Source organism: Argentina silus, assembly GCF_951799395.1.
Source record: "Argentina silus genome assembly, chromosome: 3".
NCBI lineage: Eukaryota > Metazoa > Chordata > Actinopteri > Argentiniformes > Argentinidae > Argentina > Argentina silus.
The window spans coordinates 15,645,999-15,668,498 of NC_139657.1; the positions used below are offsets into that span (position 1 = coordinate 15,645,999).

Here is a 22,500-nt window from a genome sequence, read left to right on the forward strand (position 1 = left end):
TTCTCTATGTCATTTGTGTCAAATGCATCTGTATTATTATTCCTTTGTATGTCATTGGTGTCAAGTACATCTGTAGCATTCCTTGTATCTTCAAATATAATTAACTCCACAGTATTTTCTCTCCCGGGTGTATCTCCCCTTTGTTTTGTGTCATTAGGACCAACTTTGTCTGGATCCCTGCTTTGATCTACCTGTCCCTCCTTCCTCTCCACCTCCTCTTGTCCTTTATCCCTCACCACCACTATTTCTGTTATTTCTGTTGTCTTTCCTATCTCCTGAATCACATCTTCGTTTCCCCCTGCTGTATCTGGAATCACATCTTTGTCCGTGGTTTTCTCTGGTATTTTTTCTCCCTCTGAATCTTTCTTCTCTACAGCATTTAGGATGTCATCTGTATCTTTACTGTCCACTTTATCCTTGCTACCTCTGGTAGGTTTTTCTTGTCCAGTCTCTTTTTCCGTTCCTCCTAGTTTGTTCTTGCCCCCTCCTGGGGTTTTCTCCAGGCTAGTATCTGTGTATTTATCTTTACTGTCTGCTGTAGTGTTTCTGTGCCTTGTGTCTGGATCTTTACCAGCCACACCTCCCTTGGTCCCTGTTGTATTGTCTGGGTCTTTATCTGGCTGTTTTTCAATGTCTTTGTCTTTATCTTTTTCTGAAAAAAACCAAAACAGAAAACTATTGAAAATAAATGTTTTTTACACAGTTGACTAATCATTCTGAAAACCTCAGTTTCTTACACATTCTGCAATAACTCATTATGTCAATCTGTTCTGCTCAGGTTTGTTGTCAGACATGTTGTCAGGGGAGTGGCAATGTCTACCCATTCATTTTGAGGTAAACAATAACAAACAACAGTTCCCACATACTTTCCAAACTACAATTCCCAACATGCCACACCACAGGGCCTGACCTTTGCTACATGTGGGAAGAATTCCACTCCAGGTATTATTGGGCAGGCAGGTTCTCTGGGGGGTCCCACTCAGCTTGTAGGGCCGGTTGCACAGGTACTGCAGGGCAATGATGACGTCATTGGGCCCAAACACTAGGAAGTGGTCCCCATGTTCTGGCTTGGGCGGGGTGGCACAGAACCTCTCCACTGGCACTGGTGAGGAACACAGACACAATGTAGGCTCAGTAAAGCTGTACCTGAGGTTACACACATACAGTAGTGGAAATCACCATCAGACATGTAGAAATGTTTTCTCAGAGGAATTGATGTTGTAAAAGGAAAGATTTTCAAAGGTCAAGTAGCACAAGGGGTGAGAGGGGTCAAGGGGCCTTTATCTCTATCACTCTTTGTTATCCTACCACACTTTGGGGCTGGAGCACTCCAGGTTCCATCCCGGAGGCAGGTAGCAGTGCGAATCCCTCTCAGCTCAAATCCAGGGTCACAGCGGAACACGACACGAGCCCCTGAGTGATGGAACACACCCTCAGCAGATCCATGGGTGGGCACTGGGGGTCTCCGGCATCCCACCACTGAGGATACACACACACACACACACACACACACACACACACACACACACACACACACACACACACACACACACACACACACACACACACACATTGACATTACTCAGGGAACACATCTAGCTCAAAACAAAGACATATTAGCTACCACTTAAAAGCTTCCACTCTACCAACACAAAACACAAGTTAGCAGTTCCCTATCAGTAAAGACCACACACCAACAGCCGCCATGACCTTCAATGAGGTCATTGTTCTTTCGCATTAGCACACCTCCTTTTGAACAGGCAGTTATGGCCTCAGGGCTTTCAGAAACTAATTCACAGCTCACAAACTCATTATTCCTCTTCATAATTACTATGACTTGCTAGAACTTTATAAATATAGCCTTCAATCTTACTGCCTCATTAATATATTTCACCAGCCATGGAAAAAGTGTGAACAGCTCACAAGGCGACGTTAACACATGGTTGTAACTGAGGAATAAATAGAATACGTGCAGTAAAAAATCAAACTCTTCAATTTTCCACAGCAATAAAGTATTTTCATGATGTGGGTAGCAGGGAGCTTGGGTTGGTAGTGTGTGTAATTGTTCAGACAATGCCCAGCTGGGATGCAGAAACCTCAATTCATGAATAATATACACCATGTTAGAAATTGCCATTGGTTCCCCTTTCAAAACACCATTCCAGTACCACCACACACACACACACACACACACACACACACGGACACACACACAGACACACACACACACACACGGACACACACACACACACACACACACACACACACACACACACACACACACACACACACACACACACACACACACACACACACACACACACACAGGTACATATTTATGCTCTGGTACCCCCCAGTGTGAGACATTTGTCTCGTGGTCTTGATGTGAGCCATGCCTCTCTCTCTGTCTGTGGTTAAGAGCAGTGTGGTCCAAAACCTTAAAGGGAACCCTCCCTATAATCACTGTCTATCCGCCAACGTTTCCACCCTTAAGTCGCGCAAGGGATGCGGAATTCGGTTGGATATCCGGACTTGGAAAAAGAAAACTTGCATGACCCGTTTGAGTAACATAACAACAAAACAAAGGCAAAACTGTCTGAGGAGCAGGTCAGTATTGTGTTGAAGTGTTAAAATGAGAGCCTCTCCTCTGTGCCTGCCCGCACCCTTGTCCTCCCATGCATCCCAGTGTCCGTCTGCCTGTCTGTCCTCGTCCTATCCCCTAACAGATTCTCCAAACATTGTCATGAGGTCATTTTGTCGGAATGCTAACACAGGATGTTGTGATTTCTGAAGTATGAATAATTCTCTATTTGCCTGACGTCAACGCCTTGGAAACCATGTTTGAATACACGTAGTCTTAAAAAAATATTTTGTTTTGCTTTATCTATTTTATACAACATATCAGGACAGACATAGAGTTGGTATCTTATCTTGGCAGATTCTCTTTTTTAGCTATAGATTCGATTTAATGATAGGTAAATTGTTGCAGACCCGAAATGGAAGTCCAAATGCCAAGTACCCACTTCAGCACCTCTAATTCACTCTGGGTAAATTTGGGTGAAATGTACAAATGTGTTTCTATAACAAATGATATGTTTGTGTTATCCTAAATCTAGTCGACAAATGAGCTGCCCAGCCTTCCTCATGGGAATATAGATGAATGTACAGAGTGTACTACGGAATGGAATTCCGCCTCTTCTCCCATGATTTTTATGGGCATGTCTTCCATTGGAAAAGCTGGCTCACATTATAGAGGTAGGTTTGTTTCACCATTAGTTTTTATAGACTCAAATTTAGCCCTGAAAATAAGAAAAAAAAGGAATAGGCTCCTGGCCAGGCTGTTTTCACTGAGGCCTGGGGAGGTGTAGTGGGTACGGAAACACAGGCCGGCATTCAGACACCCATAAATAAACTGGCTTGTGGCTGAGCTGTGGACAGAGGTCTCTCCAGCCATTTAGGGCCCTCTGGGAGGGAGCCCCCCCAGGAGGAGGTAAGACTCTGGCAGGGTTTTAGTGGCAGGTGACTGCCCATATAAAGGGGGGTAGTAAGGTGATGGGGCAATACCTTAAGGCTGATTACGTTCCACAAACCTGCCCCAAATTAGAATCAAAACAAACCAGGCGAAATCAAAGCACATTGGAATGCTGTTTATCTTTCTATATTTCTCTTTATTTCTGAAATGTCATCTCATGTCTCTCTCACTCCTTTCCTCCATTTTTGTCCTCACTGACTCCATTCCGTCTTAATCGGTCTTTCACTCCATGACTTTTCCAATCCATAAATAAACTCACATTTTGAGGTGCAATTTCATAAAGTCATATATTTGTCAGGTGGTCATTTTGATTTATGGTCCATCTGTCAAACCCACACACATTTTTCCCTCGCAGCTGATTGGCCTTCGCCAAAGAATGGGATGACTAGTAAGGGAAGGCAGCTGGTCTGGAAACCTTCAACACCACATATTCTTCCCGTGATGGTGACTCACCCACTGTCTGGCCTAACAGGACTTTGCAATGTTTTGGTGGAGAACGAAGTAAAACACTGCATTGATGTAGAAACGTTGTTGTCTCAATTGTGAAATAACTATGTTGTTGTGGGAGAGAAAACACACACTGTTGCAAACCTCTCCAAATCCTCTGTGAATGTCTGCTATGTACGTAATCACAATTTTCAGAGACAATAGAAAGAAGCAAAAAGCAAACTTGAATGCTATTTGGTCCTAAACAGAAAGTACACGGTGGCAGACTGACCACTGTGACTGACCAGAAACTGAGGGAGACATTGACTATGTACAGACTCAAAGCACAGCCTGGCAGTAGAAACAGGCTGCCACAGCCAAACAGACGGCGCCGAGCTCCTCCTCAACTTTGACCATTAGTTATGACTGCCAATCACTTTTGGACATAAGGGCACCTCTTAGCTCTGACTTTTCTAACCCGAAATTTTCTGTCACCACCGAATATCCATTCACCGGCATCCCTGGCTCTACACCTTGGTGTAAGCACCACTGGCAATACCCTTCAGAGTATTCTTCTGGCCAATTTCCAGTCAATGGACAATAAACTGGATGAACTCAAGGGGAGGCTTATGCTGGACATACACTATGTGTTTCGTTACGTTTTTGCAACGTTTTTGCCATCCCAGATGAATTTTCATGATTGGGGTGAAATCCTATGAACTTCAGCTAGGACTGGGATGTCGGTTGCATAGTGTGAGTAGGTCGCTGAGCAGGCACCGTGAATGGCTGTTCTGTTCTCTCCCAACGTGGTTTGGAGGTTATCTTCTGACATGTCAGAAAAGTTTGGTCGTCGCTTGTGTATTGTGAGAGGGTCTACAAGGCGATTTCAAAAGGTATACAGCTACTGTATAGGCAATAGATACGCCAATGTATGAATTAAATCGGATAGCTCTCATCTTGGTGAGAGCGACAGCAGGACACAATTTGCGGACACAATGATCGCAAAATATGAGAGGTTTTCCATCATTGCAATTTTTGAAATTGTGTAGTGTATGCCCGGAATGACTTTCCAACAAGACATTAAGAATTGCAACGTCCTGGTTTTCACAGAGACTTGGCATGACCCATCGATACCTGACTCACCCATTCAACCTGAGGGATTTTCCATTCATCGGCTGGACAAAAGACTCAGGGAAGATCAGAGGGGGAGGGGTATGATCTCCTGGTGCTCTGATGTGGAGATACCCCGCGACCTCTTGTTCAGCTGACCTTGAACATCTGACGATCAAATGCTATCCCTTTTACCTCCCTAGGGATTTCTCAGCCGTGATTACAGCTGTGTATATGCCACCCCAGGCCGACACCACTCTGGCACTGAAAGAACTGTACAGGACTATCAACAGGACATTGACATCGATGTTTTCACAGACTCGGTCACAGATTTCATCACAAGGTGCATAGACAACATTGTTCCTTGTACCAACATTTCCCAACCAGAAACCACGGTTAAACAGTGACAAATGTGAAAAGCATGAACAACCCCATTTATATGGAGTGCAAGAAAACCAGATATGATCTCCAGAAATCCGTCAGAGATGCCAGTACAGGGACAAATTGGACTGCATTATCACGGCTCCAAAAGGCGACACGTGGAATGAATTACAATCCTTTACGGACTATAAAGGGGAAATCCAGCTGTATTATGCACACCAATGCTTCCCTTCCAGATGAGCTCAACACCTTCTATGCTCGATTTGAGGCCAATAACACAGAGCCTGCTACGAGGGCTCCTGCGGCTCCTGATGACTGTTTGTTTTCATTCTCTGTGGCTGATATAAGTATGTTTTTTAAGAAGGTGAATACTGATAAAGCATCCGGCCCAGGCGGCATCCCAGGACACGTCCTCAGAGCATGAGCTGACCAACTGGCACCCGTCTTTACAGACATATTCAACCTTTCCCAGTCCTAGTCTGAGGTCCCTACCTGTTTTGAGACCACCAAAAAATCCAAGGTGACCTGCCTAAATGACTATCACCCCGTAGCATCTGTCATCATGAAGTGCTTTGAGAGGCTAGTCAAGGCCCACATCCCCTCCAATTTACATACATACCGCCCAAACAGATCCACAGACAACGCAATTGCCATTGCACTGCATACTGCTTTATCTCACCTGGCCACAAGGAACACCTATGTGAGAATGCTGAATATTGACTACAGTTCAGCCTTTAACACTATTGTTCCCTCCAACCTGAGTCTAAACACCTCCAAATACAACTGGATCCTGATGGGCAGACGCCAGGTGGTAAGGATAGGCAGCAACACCTCCTCCGCACTGAGGTAGAGGTGTTCCCTGTGAGGGTAATACGTTTAGTACAGTAAATTGATGTAAATGTATGATGACTCACCATTCTCACACCTCTCCCCTGTATAGCCAGCCAAACAGGCGCAGTAGTAGGAGTAGGAGGTGTCCAAGATACAGGTACCATCATGCAAGCAAGGGGAAGAGCTGCATGCTGCAAACACAGAGAAGGAAATGAGGTTATTCTAGAGCACTGGGACACAACAATTGTCTGCACTAGTCCATACTGTATGTTTTCTTGTGGATTGAACTTTGATGAACTGTTGAAAAGTTAACAGAGGTACATGTGAATTTGTGTGTATATACATGGCTGGTTTCCAACATCCATTCTAAAATGTGCATGATGCTTACTGAAATGTTTCTCTTTTTTTATTTTTTTCTGGCTTGACTGTAATAGGCTTGCGGGTTGCTGTATTCATGGCAATTGAAGTGAATGAGTATTAAAGTGGTAGGTGAAGTTTGTTGTGAGTGTTTTCCCTGTGAAGCTGCCAAACAGGGATCCCTGGTAGCTACATACTGCATGCGTTTGATAACAGGCCAGAATACAGAAATTGAGGGTGAGTGCTCTGTTTAGATAGTCAGAAGTTATCACCCCAGGTACTATAGCTACCTACCTGAGCTCTCCTGAAAAGTGGCAAAGAAGCCATCAAAGTTCTTGTAGCCGTCGGACACGAACAGTAAATGTAGCGAGTTGCCGGAGCTCTGGATTGGAGCAGGCCTGTCGTTCCCACAGAACCGCCCAATCACCCGAGAGTTGATGCTATCACCATCTCGCACTTCCACATAGTCATAGCGACATGAGTGATCAAACTCCAAGCTCAGCATCATGAACCTGAGGGGGAGGAGGGAGTGCAGGAAGTGACATAGGGAACATTGGAAGTACTATATGCAACATAACTATGTTACTGTATGTAACGGAGGTTGGATAGTTGCAGTTCAATTTGCCTTAGTGATGCCACTCAGATCTGAAGTATAATAACCTATAGAGGGTTAGGGTTAGGGTTAAAGTGGCACCAAGTTGTTATGTTAAAGTGGTACTGATGGCTGACTCTTGAGTGTGGAATGCTGGCAATAATTGCCACACCTAGTGTCAACTTGAAAACTTGGAGATTTGTCTCACTTTATAAAAGGACTGCAACCACATTTGATAAAGTACCTGTCATAGCATTTAAAAGGCAGATATTTACAGTAGCCAGTTGACAACTACAGAATGTCAGTGTATTCCATTCAGTCATTCTTCTGTTTAGTTGAGCCAGAAAGTTTTCATTGCAGTAGCCAACCTCGATTTTCCATATCAAACGACTTTACAGGTTTCTCGCTGGGCTCAACTCAAAACTAATCTGAAGTAAATGTGCTCTAAACTTCTTGTTATTGCACCTTATTGCCCCTACTGTGTCAGGAAAGAATGTTCTCTTGTGTTCCTAACAGATCCCTCTTTCCCTGGATCGTAAGAGGGAGTGCATGGTGTTTCCTGGCAGTGCCACCCTTGGCTGGCACCATCACACACCCATGGTTTTTATTATGAAGGCGAGTAATTCAGTGCGAATGAACATTCCGAGCTATTGACCATGTTAATGGCGCCGGCAAGTGATTCAACTTCTTTGCACGACTCACTTCTTTTAAATGGAGGTGATAATTGAGTGTTTCATTTCCGCCAGTTTGTGGAGATTCAAATGTTTTAGATATTATTTATTTTAAATCAAGGCGATAAAAGTCTGTTTTCTTTTTTGTCATCCAGAGGCGTATTTTTTATGCTTTCCTTGCCTGCGAAATATATCAATGCAAAAAAATGATGAAAAAAGAAAAGAAAGAAAGAACGTTGTCAGCTGATGATGATAGCTGTGTCCAAAACTAGCAATTTGAGGTAACAAGGCAATTGTTACTGTATAAAGCTAATGAGACAATTGCACATGAAAAATGTGAGATATGACATGATCGGTAGTGACACTGATGAAAAGAATTTAACAGATTTTACCCATTTGTTTTAAGAAGGACGGATGTTTGAGTTCATTCATAGAAACATAGAAAACACATGCTAATACGTAGATCTAATAGAAACATCTTAAGGATAAGTGACCTATTCATCCCAACTTTAAGAGACATTTTGCAGTTAACACTTATTCTGGACAAGCATGAGTTTCCATCATATGCAAACACAGTTTGAAAGGCATATACTGTATTGAACCCAGTGATATGTACAGTTCCCTGTGTAAGTGGTGGGACAGTGAAGCATTTTTTCTTCTTTTGGCTGTACAGTATACTCCAAAATTTTGGATTTGAAATCAAATGTGATATGATGTTAAAGTATTGATTTTCTGCTTTTATCTGATGGTATTTGTTTACATATTGGTTTCACCAGAGTCCCCCTATTTCAAGGCACCAAACATAACAGGACGGATTCATATAATGTCCAATGTACCCATTAGGATACTGGGAACTTTTTGTAGACAGCTAGTAATCACTCCACGGTGGAGTGCCAGTCCGGCGAGGGGAGAGCTTGGCAGGTGAAACCGAAACCAAAACAAAAAGGCTGTGTTGCAAGTCTATAAAGAGGAGAATACACTTTCTTTGAAGTTTCTCTGAGGAGATGTTGGACGAAGTGCAGTCAGAATCCTGGCTATTGGAGATGGCACTGCTAATTGTTAGCCTGTGCTGTGGTAGCAAATTGGAGAACGGAGAACCGTAGAAGCTTTCACTACTGGACTATGAGGACAACTCATAGGCCAATAGTGAAAGATGATATATGACCTAAACATGAAAATAGGCTGAACCATAAGGTCATCCAGAAACTAGAGGTCTTGTGAGGCTTTGGGGCTTGTTTTAACAAGAGTTAAAGTGAATAGGATAATGGGTGAGACACATGTATTCAAATATATCATCTTAATTAACGAGCTGTTTAGCTTAGTGGTGGAACAGCAGGAGGGTTCCCAGCTGGATACAGGGAGGAGGAGAGAGTATGTGTGACCTTTTACAGAACAAGAGGAAAAAGAAAGAAGAATCTCTCTTGGCTCTTATATTTATTGTTACTGTAGATTTAAAATCTTTGGTTCTGCATTCAAAGAGAAACAATGTCTGTATTACCTAATATTTCATAGCTGGTGTTGGCATGGCACCAAGTCCCCTAGTATCTCTTTGGCAGAGAGGGCCAGAGATACTGACAACAACCATGAGTATCATTGGCGTACAACAATAGTGAGTGTGTAACTCAGTGAGTATGTTGTCTGTGTGGAGTGAGAGTCATCACTACTGGGTATAAATAAGAGTGCTGTTGCCAGTGGAGTGAGTAATAAATACAAGACGACCCTGCCAGTAAGGTTTTTCATACTGTAGGCTGATGCCAAAATGAATAACCTTTCATTAGTCCATCTATGAGCACAGCAACATGAAGAGAGCACTATTTAATTTACGGTCTCTGTGGCGTGTATGTCATAAATGACATGAAAAAAGTGATAGAGGCCATATTTCTTCACTTTAGTGTGCGTGTGTAACTGAAACCCAAAGCTGGACCGGAAACAATGTTTTCTCTGCTGTGCTTGCAGATACATTTGTCATCAGAGCAGGGATTTGGCCTTGCTCTCTGAGACTGTCACGGTTGTGAAGTTTAACATTGAGCTTTATGTGTAAGGGAAAAATGCTGTCATTATTATTGTGTACACTGTATATTCTTTATTTCAACGCACCAACCAATTATTGTACATATTGTGCATACAGCCTGAATGCAGTTCAATGTGTCTTTTTTATCGTGAAAGCCCTCACATAAATGCTTGCCTGTAAAAATGTTTGTGTAATGTCGAAAATAATAGAAACTGAAAGTTTCACTTGACTGAGAGAGCAGAAGTGCTTTCCAAACTATGGTCTTGGTCTTGGCCCATGACATACCCCCACAAAATGGGGAAAACTAATTTGTCTTAAATGGGTCAACTATATGTATTTCAGTTGGACAGCAAAGAGGCCATATATGACCATATGTGACCGCTGTTGTTGGCAGAGCCAAGTCGTGTTCCTCACTGTTGGTGTACACATGCAACAGCCTGCTCTGAGATTCTATATGTTGCTCACAAGTACTCCTGGCTGCCCACCTGAAGTCGATGGTGAATGGGCGGTCCACCTGTATGGTCCACTCACAGCGGGCATTGGTGGGGTAACTCTCCAGGACCAGGTGGCCCTGACGTTTGTGGATCACTCCTCCGCACTCTGCAAAGAGGAAAACATTACAGGTCACACTTACCCTTCACACTCACAGTCCTACCATGCAATGGAATTTTAACCTTTTTTCCAGTTGCCATTTAATTCCTAGTTGTATCATATTACATCATACTGTGTAATGACTACAGTTGCCATGTAGGTCTACAGCCAGTAATGACAGTGAAGTTACAGAGAAAGTGTTAGAATAACAACATGATGTAAATGCCACTTGGTAGTACATTTCAGGAGGGCGAGAGAGGAGGCAAATGTGGAATGGTTAAAATAAACAAAATAAATAGAAACTCAAGGCATGGAGTCAAGACTTGCAAATACATGCCAGGTGAATGAAACTTGATGAAACTGTCTTTCTTCCTGTGCCCCACAGCACTGTATTTGCATATTGCAAAAGCTACACTGTATGCAAATATGACATATCAAACAATATTGTGAGATTCCAGGATGTTCACTAAACAGTATTTTGACTTGTCATTTCAGCTACTGGTGTGGAAAACCTCTGAGGATTTCCCCCCACCTAAAACACATTTGCCCCAGATGCAGACATCCCAGCCATGGTTACTGATTGGTATGTGGTGGGTACAGTACAGTTTGTGTATATACTGTAGAGGCATGGGGGTGTTGTGTGGTTAGATGGGAGGATGGAGGAGGATGAGTGTACTCACTCAAGCAGTCACCACCAGACCAGCCAGGTCGACACTCAGCACAGTACTTCCCACGGACGAAGAAATCATCCCTCGGACCCCATGTCCCGTTGTTGCAGCGCTTGCAGTTCTCAAATATGCTGCAACCTGAGAATAAAAATAGAAAGAGTAGGGAGAGGGAAAGAAAGAGAGAGAAAGAGAGAGAGAGAGAGAGAGAGAGAGAGTGAGAGAGAGAGAGAGAGAGAGAGAGTGAAGCACAGTATGAGAAGTGACTGAACTCTTTCTGAAACCCTTCTCAAGAAGTGTGATACATTCAGTGTGATACATTCTCAATGTTGTTTTGACTTTTTACAAAGAGTTTGCCTCGTCCCCTCTCCCCCAACCCTTCATCCCCCTACTCTGTTCCCCCTGTAGCTCTTTACATCAGACCTGCTAAAGTCATCAGGCTCCTGTTCCACCGTGACAGAACAGCATAAACACATTTCTGCTTTCTGAAATAGAAATGTTCAGAAAACATCACCCTAATGGTTTGAGTTTGAGGGAGGATGGATTTTCACTTTGGGGTTATTCTGTGGACTTCCTGAAGACAGAGTGGAGACAGCAGGACTATGCACTGTTTAAAAGGTATCAATGGAAACATCATATAACTCTCTCTCATGACTCCTCTATCATTGTACAGACATAGTCAGGTTAGAGACGGGCGTGATGGATTTACGACTGTAGACCTTTTAAAAGTACAGTCTTAGGGATTTTACTGTAAAAATGAACGTTCAGGTATGTTATTGAACATGAACAGCTGTTATTCCTATCATTGAAAATGTGAGGACAGGCAAGCTGTGAAAAAAACATGTGAGACTTGTATCTCCAGGTGGTTACGTGTATGTGTGTGTGTGTGTGTGTGTGTGTGTGTGTGTGTGTGTGTGTGTGTGTGTGTGTGTGTGTATGTAGCCCAACACAGAACAGAACACACACACAAACACACATTTCATCATTCATCATTTCATTGATCATTTTATGAATCAAAGATCCACCTGAGATCCTTCACTGCTGTGTTTCAGTGAATTCCTGCCAATAACTGTCCAGGAAAAGGGGTCTCATCTGATGTTGGACCAGACACAGTGCATATTTTCATGAAAACACACTACAAAACTAAAACAAGTCTAGTTGATAGATAGATGAAAGATGGAGGTGTGCTCCATAGGCTGTCTTCATAGAGCCAAAATGGAGATGAGCTTCACAGGTTTATACCAGAGCCAATATAGAGGTGTGTTTCACAGTTCTACTAGATGTGAATCAACTTTAACATGCAAAATGATGCCATGGTCCATGTATTCAACAACAAGAACCACCATGAATATGTATCAAACATATATACTGCTTGACTGCATTGCCTATACAGCTCACATGCTGCTTACACTGTTCATACTGCATCCTATTTATTCTGCTTATAATGCTACTACTAATTCAGATACTGCTTACACTGCACTACTTATACTATACTGCACTACTATACTGCTCATATACTGCACTACCTGTATATACTGTTCACACTGCACTTTCTGCTTTTTTGCACTTCTGGTTAGACGCTAACTGTATTTCGTTGTCTCTGTACTTGTACTCTGCACAATGACTATAAAGTTGAATCTAATCTAATCTAATCTTTACAGAGAAACAGATCCAAAATGGAGGTGTTTCCCTCAGGTGCATCAGATACCAGAGCCAACATGGAGGTGTGGACTGAAGAGTAGAAGTAGTCTTACCTGGGTGTATGATGCAGGGGTCACACTCGTTGGCGGCATTGCGGCAGCAGGGCACGGCGTAGCCGACCGGGGTTCCCTGGAGGGGGCATTTACAGCGGATCACATCATACTCACAGCAGCCCCTGCACATGGCGTTCCACTCAGGGCCCGGGCAGTGGTTGTACAGGTATCTGTAGTCTGGGGAGCAAAACAGACAGGTCAGCGTGGAGTAGCATTCAGTTATCTGCCAAATAAAGGTCAGCCTGGAGGTAGCATTCAGTTATCTGCCAAATAAAGGTCAGCCTGGAGGTAGCATTCAGAGTTGTCTGCCAAATAATGGTCAGCCTTTGAGGTAGCATTCAGAGTTGTCTGCCAAATAATGGTCAGCCTTTGAGGTAGCATTCAGGGTTATCTGCCAAACCAGTCAAATGAGCTATAACGATAACTATTCACAGCTCTAACGATGTGCATGCTCATTTTAGCTTTAGCCTAACTCATATACTGTATGTTTACTGTATATGGCTTTGGTTAAAGCCATGTGTGTTCTAATTTGACTTCTACTGATTGTAGGATACTGAAAAAGATCATGAAACCCTGTGGGGATAACTTCACCTAACACTATGCAGTAGCAAGCCAGAGCTTAGTGAGAAAACACTATTGGAGTCAGGAGGGAAAAGGGAGTGCAGAAAGAAGGATTTTGAACACAGCCATGGTGTTCGGAGAGAGGTGAGGACGTGAGTGATGATGAGGGACTGTGTGTGTGTGTGTGTGTGTGTGTGTGTGTGTGTGTGTGTGTGTGTGTGTGTGTGTGTATTCCCACTGCCATATGGTTGCAGCCTCTCATTTGAGGAAAGTCTATCCTAATTTTCCTCCTCCGCCTATTCAGCTGTGTGTGTTTTCTTATTACATCAGACATCATTAACTTGGTAATGGCAAATGCCATAATGGCCAAGTCATTGTCCTGTAGAATTGGCAAACCCATATGAAATCAGATCATTAATCCTAAACTACATTGAATTATGTGTCAGTGGTATAACCTTCTCCTCCTCTGTGAATTTGGCAGCTAATAAATCTAGGGACAATTTAGTTGCAAACGGTTGATTTCAGCACATCTCAAACAAAACAGTTTTGATTATGAAATTGTGGAGTTAAAAGCTGCAGCAGAGACAAGTGGAAATTCATCTGAGGTGAATGTGGAAAGAGATGAGACAGGAGTAGCAACTTCAGACTGCACTGGCACTGTGTCATCACGGAACGCTCTTCTCTGAGCATTCTACACATTCCCTCCCACTACCTCTCCAATGATAACAACCTAGGTCTCTGTCTCTCCCTCTGTCTCTCTCGCTCTGTCTCTCTCTCTCTCTCTCTGTCTCTGTCTCTGTCTCTCTGTCTCTCTCGCTCTGTCTCTCTCTCTCTCTCTCTGTCTCTGTCTCTGTCTCTCTGTCTCTCTTGCTCTGTCTCTCTCTCTCTGTCTCTGTCTCTGTCTCTGTCTCTCTCTCTTTCTTTGTCTGTTTGTGTTTCAAATTTCTTGTAGTTGTTCATAATTTGGGGGAAGAATGTTGCTTTTATATCTGTGTATTTGTTGCAGTGTAAGAGGAAGTCTCCTCCTAAGTCTCTCTCTCTCTCTCTCTCTCTCCTCCAGGGAACTTAAATGTTCCCTGTCTTTGTCTATTCCATTTCATCTACAGTGTATGTGGTATGAATGCAGGCAAACTGTTCAATCTGGGAGGCCCATAGTCCTTTTGCAGAGCTGGTCTGTAAACAACCCCAACGGTGTTTTGACATGTTTTAACCCACACCACCCCACCCAACAACGTACCTTCCCTACACAAAGAGTGACACAAATCACCCTGGTGAATAAGTAAATTATAGTAAAAAAATAAAAAAAAAATAAACATACACACCCACACACACTTCTCTGGGGAATTGTTAGAGTTACTGCTGTAGTGGTGATTAATCTGTGAGAGGCTGTTTGTGGACCGTCAGCTGGAGAAGACATGTACAGATGTCCTGGAATGTTATGAGATAACCCTCCCAATATTCCCCACATCTCTCTGGTCCTTAAACATTAATTTAACCATAAATTATATCTTTCTCCAGCTGGCAGCCGCTATTTGGCCTTCTTAACAACCTCCTTTGCCATTGAAGGACACTCAGGAATGTCATACTCTCGAATTAATCACTCACAGTATGGATTGCATAACAGTCTAGGTCAACTGTATGGGTGCTAAGTAAGGACAGTCTTCAATGGCCTTGCTGTTGTACTTTGTTTGTACAGCTCTTAACATAATAATAACCCCATAATGAGGGGTTACTTTGAATGTATAACTAACTATAACCTCCTATTAGACGCATACAAGTGGAATGGCAGCCAGGGGGAATCCTGCCCATCCGTCAGTGTCATGATTTCAGCCTGACCTCAGGATTACAGGATTACAGTATTATTCCTGTTTGATGCCTTAGGACAATTGTGCAAGCAACCACCAGCCTCTTGCTCAAGAACCATGTCCCTTCTCTGAGATCCCCTCTGTGTCTTTATGTGGTCAGAACACATGTGGCCCAGTGGCCTCATTGCCATCACCATTTACTCCTTTGCATTGTGTGTTTGTCTTCAGTTTTAAGGTGTCTGTCAGCCTTTCTGTGACTGAAAAAAGATTAACTCAGTTTATATTTGAATGGACATTTTTGTGGATTTCCTCATATGAAGTGTGAGAACCACAGGCATTAAAGGGAATGGCCTCATCCTGCGTGCCGAGGGAGAGAAAGCGTGTGTCAGTTTACACACACACACACACACACACACACACACACACACACACACACACACACACACACACACACACACACACACACACACACACACACACACACAAACACACACACTCACACACACAGCACAAAACACCACCATTGTTCCTTGGGCATTAACCCAGATGCTTTCACAAAGTCACAATTCCTGTAGATGTCTGCATTCCACAGAATCAACGCAATAATCAGCAAGCCACCGCTCAGAAATATCATCTTTGACACTATTTTTGTCTGTATTGTTGGTTTAGAAGTCTGGAAGGAATCTATATAGGCAACAGTGACTGTGGAGCCTGTGATTTGAACAGAAGTGTCTGGGTGCAGTATTTTTGCCTCTGGGGTTCTGGGAACCTGGAGTCCACCCAAACTTAGGTCTGTTTAAATTCACTGGCATACATCAGCACCAAAGGGAGGCAAAAACAATCAACTAATCACCACCATTGCTATGATTAGAGCATCAAGACTGAGGCCAGGTAATATCAAATTAGAGCCACAATGTCATTAGACTGATATCAGTGCTGTCATTATTTTCTAATTGGCCGCTGTCTCTCTAGATTCCCCACACAATAATCTAAAAGTGTACTGTTGCTAAATCATGCAGAACACAAGTCTTGGTAGACCAATGTGATTAATATACTTACAGTATTCTAAACCATTCAAAGCCTGCAGATTACCACTGAATGATCTAATTGTGAGTGAACAGAACACTCTCTCAGGGGTCTCTCTGCTCTGCTTATGGGACAGTTTTACTGCCCTTTTAACTGGGGCTTGTAGAACAGGCTTATTGGTTATGCTGTGAGAACTACTATAAGGCAGAAAACAACAAAGGGTCAACAGGTTTTATGAGGTTGTCTGGTATTGTCATCATATCGATCGCCATGTCGTCCCTTGTCTTTGGACGTGCTGGGAATAATGCTCTGTGGTCCCTAGTTGTATTGACCAGCTGCCCCAAGCACATTCCTACACCAGCTGAGGACAATCCAACTGGGTATCCCCTGACATTATATAATTACATTATTACTTCTAGTCTCACTCCTTGAAAGGTATCTATCTTCCTCCCAGAGGCCAATGTACACAAGCTGTCTCATTTTCAGTGTTTACACTCAGTGAATGGATTCTGTTTACCGAGGCAAAGGCCTGTTGATAAGCACCGTAGTGTTTTCCCAGAGCATGACGGAACGTTCTCTCTCGGTGCTAGATCATCTTGGAATGCATCTCTATCTCAGCTGAGAGCCCCCCAAGTCATAATGACTGCTTACTAAGACTGTGCCATGACATGTCTCTTCCATAGCCGTGCTTTGGCTTGCGCCTGGCAATCAGAACGTATGCAAATCAGAGAGATATGGCTTACTGCCCTATACTGTACACATGCATTCATTAGAGTTTCAGTTCCACACCTGCAAAGAATATACTTTGGATCGTAACAATTTTGTGGGCGGATTTTTACAAGGGCAACCATAAGTGTTGGTGTGAACTGTGTGTGTGTGTGTGTGTGTGTGTGTGTGTGTGTGTGTGTGTGTGTGTGTGTGTTGTGTGTGTGCGTGTGCGTATGCGTGTGTGTGTGCGTGTGCGCGTGTGTGTGTGTGTGTGTGTGTGTGTGTGTGTGTGCTTGTGTGTGAGCCTCCTTCTGCATCAGTACCATATTGGTAATAATTATCATACAAGTAGGTGTTTTCTGCAGATGCCATGCCTGACAACATAATTGAGAGAGCATATTCGGAAATAGCAGACCAGGAAATTTCATTCCATCTCAACTCAGGAACTGTTAAATCTAAGACCACCTTGATTTCTTTGAATCTGAACACTTGATTCATATTTGTGTTTTGTTTCACAATGTTCTCTTACCTGCATTAATCTTGTCTCGTCTCTTTGGGTCTTGATATATGTGCATCACAACAGATGCCAGCATCTTGTGCCTAGGTAATTAGGTGTCTTGGTTGACGCATATAGCAATACTGGCAATACAGAAAGCAGAACGCCGTATAAGGATATTGGGGTTGGTGGGGTGGTGTAGGCAGTAATAACTTGTCTTGAAACCCAGCAGATCGCTGGTTTAAATAGCACTACTCAACAATATTATTCTTGCAAATGCTAATGTTTGCTAATGTTTTCCCCTGACAACGTACCCTAACCTTAACCATTTGTGTTACGGACGGGGGTTGCACTCCCCAGTGCTGTCCCTAGGTGTCTCCCTCCAGCCACCCATTGTGTCGCCTCACTCATGGACTAATCACCTGCACCTGTGTTTAATTGTCACGGTTGCTTTATGTACCCTCACTTCCCTTCACTCCCCGCTCAGTCTGCACAGTGTGTGCACCGTGTGTTGGTCGCTTAAGATACGTAACCCATTGAATATACTGTATACGAGTACTGTTTTGGAGACTTAGTTTTCTCCCTTTTGTTTTTGAGTTAAGTCCGTGTTTGTATCTACTTTCAAGTAAAAATCCTTCTGTTTGGTATGGCTGCCTACTCATCTGTCTTCTTTATATGCACCGCACCTGGGTCCGCTCATCAAACCAAAACGATACACATTTGAAGTTAATGCCTTATACTACCTAACTGCCATGCAATTAAAAGTTAATAAATATGAACTTTTTACGTAAGTCACGCAAGAGGCACTTACTCTCATGTAAGTTGTTGAAGTATCGTCCAAAAATATCATATATCCGTCATACAGATTTAATTAGGAGACTGTGTTGCGATCACAGTACGATGCCATTCTCTATATGCAAACCATATGCAGATCTGGCAGGCACAAAGCACAAAGTGCATTATTTTATGGCTTATACCTGGACAAGTCTTGGTATTTTGCAATAATGTCTGTGTCTTTCTCTCTTTTCTTCTCGACTCACATCCTACAAATATGTGATAGGGTTGCTTCTGGTACACATTCCTGCTAGCCTAATGTAACTGTGCAGCTCACAGTTTAGAACAAAGAAACTCTACTGAACTCCACTGAACGTATTTTTCCAGGCTTTTGGCTGGGCGTGCGGATCTCTCTGTGGTTTGTGTGGTTTTTCTGGGCTTATGTAATTGGTATCTGCATTTTCCATCCCAGATGTTGTGCTTCTCAAAGATGTGCTCCGACCTGAATGTCAAGGAGCCCGAGACACGAAAATAGCATCTTCAAGGAAGCGTCTGGTGGGGGGTCTCTTTTAAATACAACACACCCCTTTTGCCATCATTAGGCACAGGTTGTTAGATGTGGATCTAGTAGCTGACATCATTATTATTACGGGCAAGCAGAATCAGTCGTGGAACATCTTAGGGTTGGCAGGGTTTTTCTGACCCCAGTACAACTCTGCTGCCCCCCTCTACACCACACAGGTCACACACAGCATACAGGAGTGGTCATAAACTCACTAACTATCTCACTCACTCACTAAGGCATTCTCTTATCCTCTCTCTCTCTCTCTCTCTCTCTCTCTCTCTCTCTCTCTCTTTCTCTCTCTCTCTCTCTCACACACACACACACACACACAGACACAGACACACACACACACACACACACACACACACACACACACACACACACACACACACACACACACACACACACACACACGCATGTATGTATGTCTCTATGAGCCCTGGAGGATAATCAATATTGACTGATACACAGTACAGTGTGTGCTTGCTGTGTAAAATTGTATAAGCCAACATCATAATATTATCCATAAACCAGCATCGACTCCAACACTGGCAGCATGCCAACCCATGCCGACTCTTATTTATAGATCTCTACAAGGCATTCGATACGGTCGACCATTACCTACTCATTCAGAGATTGTCTGAAATAAGCCTGGATCAGGCTTCATGTAGATGGTTTGAAAATGATTTAATGAACAGAACACAGTATGTATTAACTGATGGTGTTAAATCAGGTTTTTTGGATATAACGAAGGGTGTTCCATAAGGATCAATTCTTGGTCCGGTTCTCATCATCTACCAAAATGCAGCAGCCACTACTCTTAAACCGTTGAAACCTATGGTGCACCTGCAAATTAAGCCTTACCCTAAACCTCAGTGTGTTTCCCCTGTATAAACAACGGTTAAATAAAATAAAGATAAAAATATCACTCGATTGGCAGTCTTCCAGTCTTCCAAGGTATCCATTTTGGGTCAAATTCAAGGTCAGCCACAAGCATGTTTTATTTGTTGTCTATAAACATTGACCTTGATTCAGGTTCACATCTGTGAAGTCATGGTGCCCTCCCTTTCTCTCAGATGACTGGTGTGGTTCAGCTCTTATTTCACATCCAAATGATTTGCGAGATGCAGCTGTGCATACTGTACTCCTCAACACTAAAACCTCCATTGTCTTGCTGCTCTCCCTCTCCTCAGTGACAGCACCATACCAGGACAACTGACTGTGCTTGGCTATCTCCTCCACCCAAGCCTGCAACCACAGCTGAGGCCCATTAAGCTCACAAAAGAGACCGTCACCAAGAGAGATTGAGCATGGAAGCGTTGTGGGGTGCTGAGTTAAGATGAAGCATTGAGCTCGAACTGCATTAGAGATTAACACCATCTTGTGTGCGGAGTTATGTCATAGTCAATAAACATCTCCATATTCTATGGCTTGCTGACTGGCTGTGTTCATGTCTGTGTTGTGATTCAGGAGTGCTGTGTTCCTCATTGGAAAAAACGTTTGTGTCACTCTCTTTGTCTTTGTTGTATGACACAAGCGGTTGTGTAAGTAAATGTCCCTACCAATAAGATGACATGTCACATCTGCTACCGAACTAAATCGTCTGCCCTTGCCGTTGTAGCTGATGTGACATTGGCTGTGGAAAAAATAGCTGATTCTACAGCTGCAATGTGTGCGTGTGTGTGCGTGTCTGTGTGTGTGTGTGTGTGTGTGTGTGTGTGTGTGTGTGTGTGTGTGTGTGTGTGTGTGTGTACTCCTTGCTGCCTGCCCAGAGCAGCTGTCTGGTATTTTGGAGCCTGAGCGATTTAGCGGCATGGAACAGGAAACTCCCCCGGGGCTTCTGTTGGTATTGCGTGTGCGTGTGTAGCTAAGTGCACATGTACTATGATCCCAAACATATAGTAGATCTCCCTGGACAACCTACGTACTGCTTTAAATAAACCTCAATTCAATAGGAAACCACAAGCTCCTTCAAAAACATACCCATGTCACTCTATTATCCACTTGAGTGAAATGGAGTTTGCATGTATAAACACTGAAATGTAGGTCAAACAGGAGCCTGAACTATGCCTTTATTATGATTTGTCACGACTTGTGACTTGGCATGAACTCTTTTAGATAATATGATATTTTATTTTCCAAATACTCAATTGCAGACTAATTTTCTTTTCAATGATAAACTAACCATAACCCTAACCCTAACCCCTAGAACTTCCCCTTCTTCCCTCTCCCCTCATTTCTCCTTTCTCCTCTCCAATCTCCCCTTACCCCTCTCTCCTCACCCCTCCCCTCTCCTCTCAATCTATATTTTCTCTCATCTCTTTGTAAATGACCTTGGCATTGTTTCCCACTGCTAACTACCCATTAGCCCAGACCAGCCCTCTGGGGAGCCAACTCCAATAAGCCATGAGGACACAGATCATTTAGTGGACAGTAGGAAGTGTGTAGGAAGAACAGAGGACTGCTGGGAGCAGAAAGGAGGGAGAGCCCGACATCTAACAGGAAAGAATGTTGAAGCAGCCTGTTGCTGGACTGAGCCTCACATAGTTGAAAGGATCCTCTCTCGTATAGCTTTCTCTTTGTCTGTCTGCTGTCTATCTGTCTGTCTGTCTGTCTCTCGCTCTTCTCTCTCTCTCTCTCTCTCTTCTTTCATTCTCTCTTTCTCTCTCTCTCTCTCTCTGACTATCTTCACCCTGAAGTCTTGGCCCTGGTGTACAAGCACCTCTGCTCCTCTTGGAAAAGCATAACAACCATAGCTATCCCTCTGGGAATAATTGCAAACTATTTGCTGTGTTGCTCAACAAATTTCATCCTTCATCTGCTGATCGTCAAAGCAATTGCAAAACAAGAGCACAAGTGTATATATTGTTTCAGTCTAGCTGCTGTAATTGCTGCTAAATCAGGTAAGTTGTAAACTTTGGCAAAGCTCTCATTGCCAAAGGGAAACATCCTCATTATTGTCATTTTAGTAGTTGTAGTTTATTACCTGTACCTCAAAAACATGTTTTTTCTTTTATCGACACCACAAATTGAAGGTGTTAGTTAACTGTGTGTCTGTGTATTGCATTACCAAGTAGCCAGGGGGAGAAGACAGGGTCAAGGAGATACTGTATGGTAGACACATCAGCAGCACAGCGACTGCATGATTAACTCATTTCTGATTTGTGCCCTGCAGCGGTTTAAACAGTCACAGAGGGCCAGTGGATGACTCAGATGCCTCAGAGTCAACCTCATCCACAACACTTTAACACTGGGCTCTGTCAACAGCCTCTGACTGCCAAACTTTTAACTGCACAATTACTGGGCTCAGAGCTTTTCCATCTACAGTATTTTAAGGAATGTGTGGCTTTGTTTAGGATCCAGCAAATATCTCAGATAAGAGACGCTCATGGATAAGAAAAAATCATTCAAAAACTTGCCATTGGCAAAGTGTGGCTTTGTTTAGGATCCAGCAACTATCTCAGATAAGAGACATGGATAACAATTCATTAAAAAAACTCGGCATTGGCAATGCGTGGCTTTGTTTAAGAGCCAGCAAATATCTCAGATAAGGGATGCTCATGGATAAAAAAATATTGAAAAACTCGGCATTGGCATTTTCTTATGGTAATACAGAAAGAGGTAGGGATGAAACGCTAACAACT

General features: G+C 43.2%; 1 protein-coding gene across 1 annotated transcript in view; it reads right to left on the reverse strand.

The window, feature by feature from the left end:
* Positions 1-22,500, reverse strand: part of pamr1b (peptidase domain containing associated with muscle regeneration 1b) — a gene marked incomplete at its 5' end in the record, with an annotated part of 27,662 nt that overhangs the window by 3,887 nt on the left and 1,275 nt on the right. The window contains 8 exons of the mRNA XM_083666470.1: positions 27-652; positions 911-1,102; positions 1,309-1,479; positions 6,364-6,471; positions 6,932-7,149; positions 10,397-10,511; positions 11,183-11,308; positions 12,922-13,098. Coding sequence (XP_083522596.1) covers positions 27-652; positions 911-1,102; positions 1,309-1,479; positions 6,364-6,471; positions 6,932-7,149; positions 10,397-10,511; positions 11,183-11,308; positions 12,922-13,098 — 1,733 coding nt within the window. The remainder of the gene's footprint in view (positions 1-26; positions 653-910; positions 1,103-1,308; positions 1,480-6,363; positions 6,472-6,931; positions 7,150-10,396; positions 10,512-11,182; positions 11,309-12,921; positions 13,099-22,500) is intronic.